This window comes from Siphateles boraxobius, unplaced genomic scaffold, assembly GCF_051911475.1.
Source record: "Siphateles boraxobius isolate OS27281-9 unplaced genomic scaffold, OSU_SipBor_1 234, whole genome shotgun sequence".
NCBI classification, from domain to species: domain Eukaryota; kingdom Metazoa; phylum Chordata; class Actinopteri; order Cypriniformes; family Leuciscidae; genus Siphateles; species Siphateles boraxobius.
The window spans coordinates 307,501-310,000 of NW_027508849.1; the positions used below are offsets into that span (position 1 = coordinate 307,501).

General features: G+C 42.0%; 1 protein-coding gene across 1 annotated transcript in view; it reads left to right on the forward strand.

Annotated features, from left to right (window-relative positions):
• Nucleotides 1-2,500, forward strand: part of LOC143748449 (F-actin-uncapping protein LRRC16A-like) — a 46,504-nt gene that overhangs the window by 74 nt on the left and 43,930 nt on the right. The window contains exons 1-2 of the mRNA XM_077240490.1: nt 1-267; nt 926-1,023. The exon at nt 1-267 is cut by the window's left edge and continues 74 nt beyond it. Of these exons, the coding sequence (XP_077096605.1) occupies nt 228-267; nt 926-1,023 (138 nt within the window). The 5' untranslated portion in view covers nt 1-227. The remainder of the gene's footprint in view (nt 268-925; nt 1,024-2,500) is intronic.

Here is a 2,500-nt window from a genome sequence, read left to right on the forward strand (position 1 = left end):
CTGATTTATACAGACAGACGGACAGACAGACAGATATCAGATACAGACAGACAGACATACAGATAGGCAGACAGATAGACAGGTGAATGAGGGCGGGGTCTGTCTGTCTGTCTCGCGGGAGGGGTTTCATTGCTCGTGTGTTCCGGCTCATTCTCAGGTCTGTAACTGTAACTGTAAGTGTAAGTGTTTAAGGTTTAACTGAAGCTCATGAAGAACCAGTGAAGAAGATGAGCGGAGAAGAGTCAGGCGTTCCTCAGGATCTGCTGGGTAAAACACTTCAGTCTCTCACATTTGACTTACTCTGTGTGTGTGTGTGTGTGTGTGTGTGTGTGTGTGTGCACGCGCACGCGACTGCACTGCTTAAACTCGCGTTTGTGCTCATTTACACTGGAAAAGTATAAAGAGACTTTCATAGCGCTTTATTATTATTAAGGTATGTTAGCGGTGGGAGGGGCCAGTTCAGGCTCCGCCCACACCTGACGCTGGCGCGAGCGTCGTGACGTGACGCGACAAAGCCCGTTATAATAATCAATATAATAATAACAGTCGTCGACATTGACTGGATCGACAAAAATCGTGGTTTAGTAAATCTTAACTATGACACAAAAAGTAGGAATGATGGGATTAATTTAAAATTGTGACAAACTCGAAATGATGACTTTTAATGTCATAATTTTTACTTCTTTTGTTATAATTATATCATAATTTCTTCCTCATTTCACAATGTCTGCTTTTTATGTCACAATTACGCCATGAAAGCATGCTTTTTGTCATGTTTGTGTTTGTCTGTTGATTTCTCAGATGTTTCATTATGATTCTGAGAAGTTTACATGTGTGTTTCTCCCTACTTAACCTGTGTGTGTGTGTGTGTGTGTGTGTGTGTGTGTGTGTGTGTGTGTGTGTGTGTGTGTGTGTGTGTGTGTAGAGAGCGTTCAGGAGGCCGTCGGGCAGCAGGTCAAGCTGTGTTTGGTTCAGAAGGTCAACCTGGAGGTCAAAGGTGACAAGCTGGACAGCAGAATCCTGGTGAGGGAAATGTGTTTCCTGTCCCGACACTGAACGATATTAATGATCCTAAAAACTTCATAAAGCCATGAACCAAACCAACCAGCGACAGAGAAAATCAAAACATCACACACTTTGATCTGAAGCAAAAAAGTATTTGAAAATCAGACAGAAATACAAAGGTATAAGATTAACAGCTTAACTGAGGGAAACTACAATCCTATGAAGCATCTAATTAAAAACAATGGAGAAATATAAAACTGCGAAGTTTATTGAAAAATAAGCATATATATATATTCAGATATTTCAGTGTTTTGAGAGTGTAGTGTGACAGATTCTATAGAGATCTTTTGGCAAGTTTTGCTTTTTTCGACTCTCTGATTGGTGGACTTTTCTGTATGGCATTATGGGTAATGTAGTTTTTCACCAGGAATTAATCTGTTAAACAATTATTTGATGAAAAAGTTGAAATAATACAGACTGACGGCCTTCAACAGAAGCACATATCATCAGTTAACCACCTCATAGCTCACCGTAGGGCTGACTGTAAAGCTTTATCGTTAAAAGTCAAGTCGATTTCCAATAAAATTTTAGAGTTTTTACTTCTGGTATTGACTCTCTCTAGGGAGTTCAGATCTCACAATTGTGGAAAAAAGTCTGATTTGACAGGTAAAAAGTTGGAGAAAAGTGTTTGTAGGACGGCTCATGTGTTTGAGCAGCTCTTCTCTGTAAAGCTCTGCTGTTTACACATTCTTACCCTCATTCTCCTGCCCTGACATGACAGAGATCTGATCCTCTGGGCATGAACACACACACACACACACACACACACACACACACACACACACACACACACACACACACACACACACACACACACACACACACACACACGCACACACACACACATACTCTCTCTCTCTCTCTCTCTCTCTCTCTCACATACACACACACATAATCTCTCTCTCTCTCTCTCTCTCTCTCTCACATACACACACACACATACTCTCTCTCTCTCTCTCTCTCTCTCTCTCTCACATACACACACACATAATCTCTCTCTCTCTCTCTCTCTCTCTCTCTCTCTCTCTCTCTCTCTCTCACATACACACACACATACTCTCTCTCTCTCTCTCTCTCTCTCTCTCTCTCACATACACACACACATAATCTCTCTCTCTCTCTCTCTCTCTCTCTCTCTCTCTCTCTCTCTCACATACACACACACACATACTCTCTCTCTCTCTCTCTCTCTCTCTCTCTCTCTCTCTCACATACACACACACACATACTCTCTCTCTCTCTCTCTCTCTCTCTCTCTCTCTCTCTCTCTCTCTCTCACATACACACACACACATACTCTCTCTCTCTCTCTCTCTCTCACATACACACACACACATACTCTCTCTCTCTCTCTCACATACACACACACACACACTTTACATTCCAGGAGCCTGCACAGGATTTTGCAAAAGCCTCAGTGTCGTGATTCACGTTT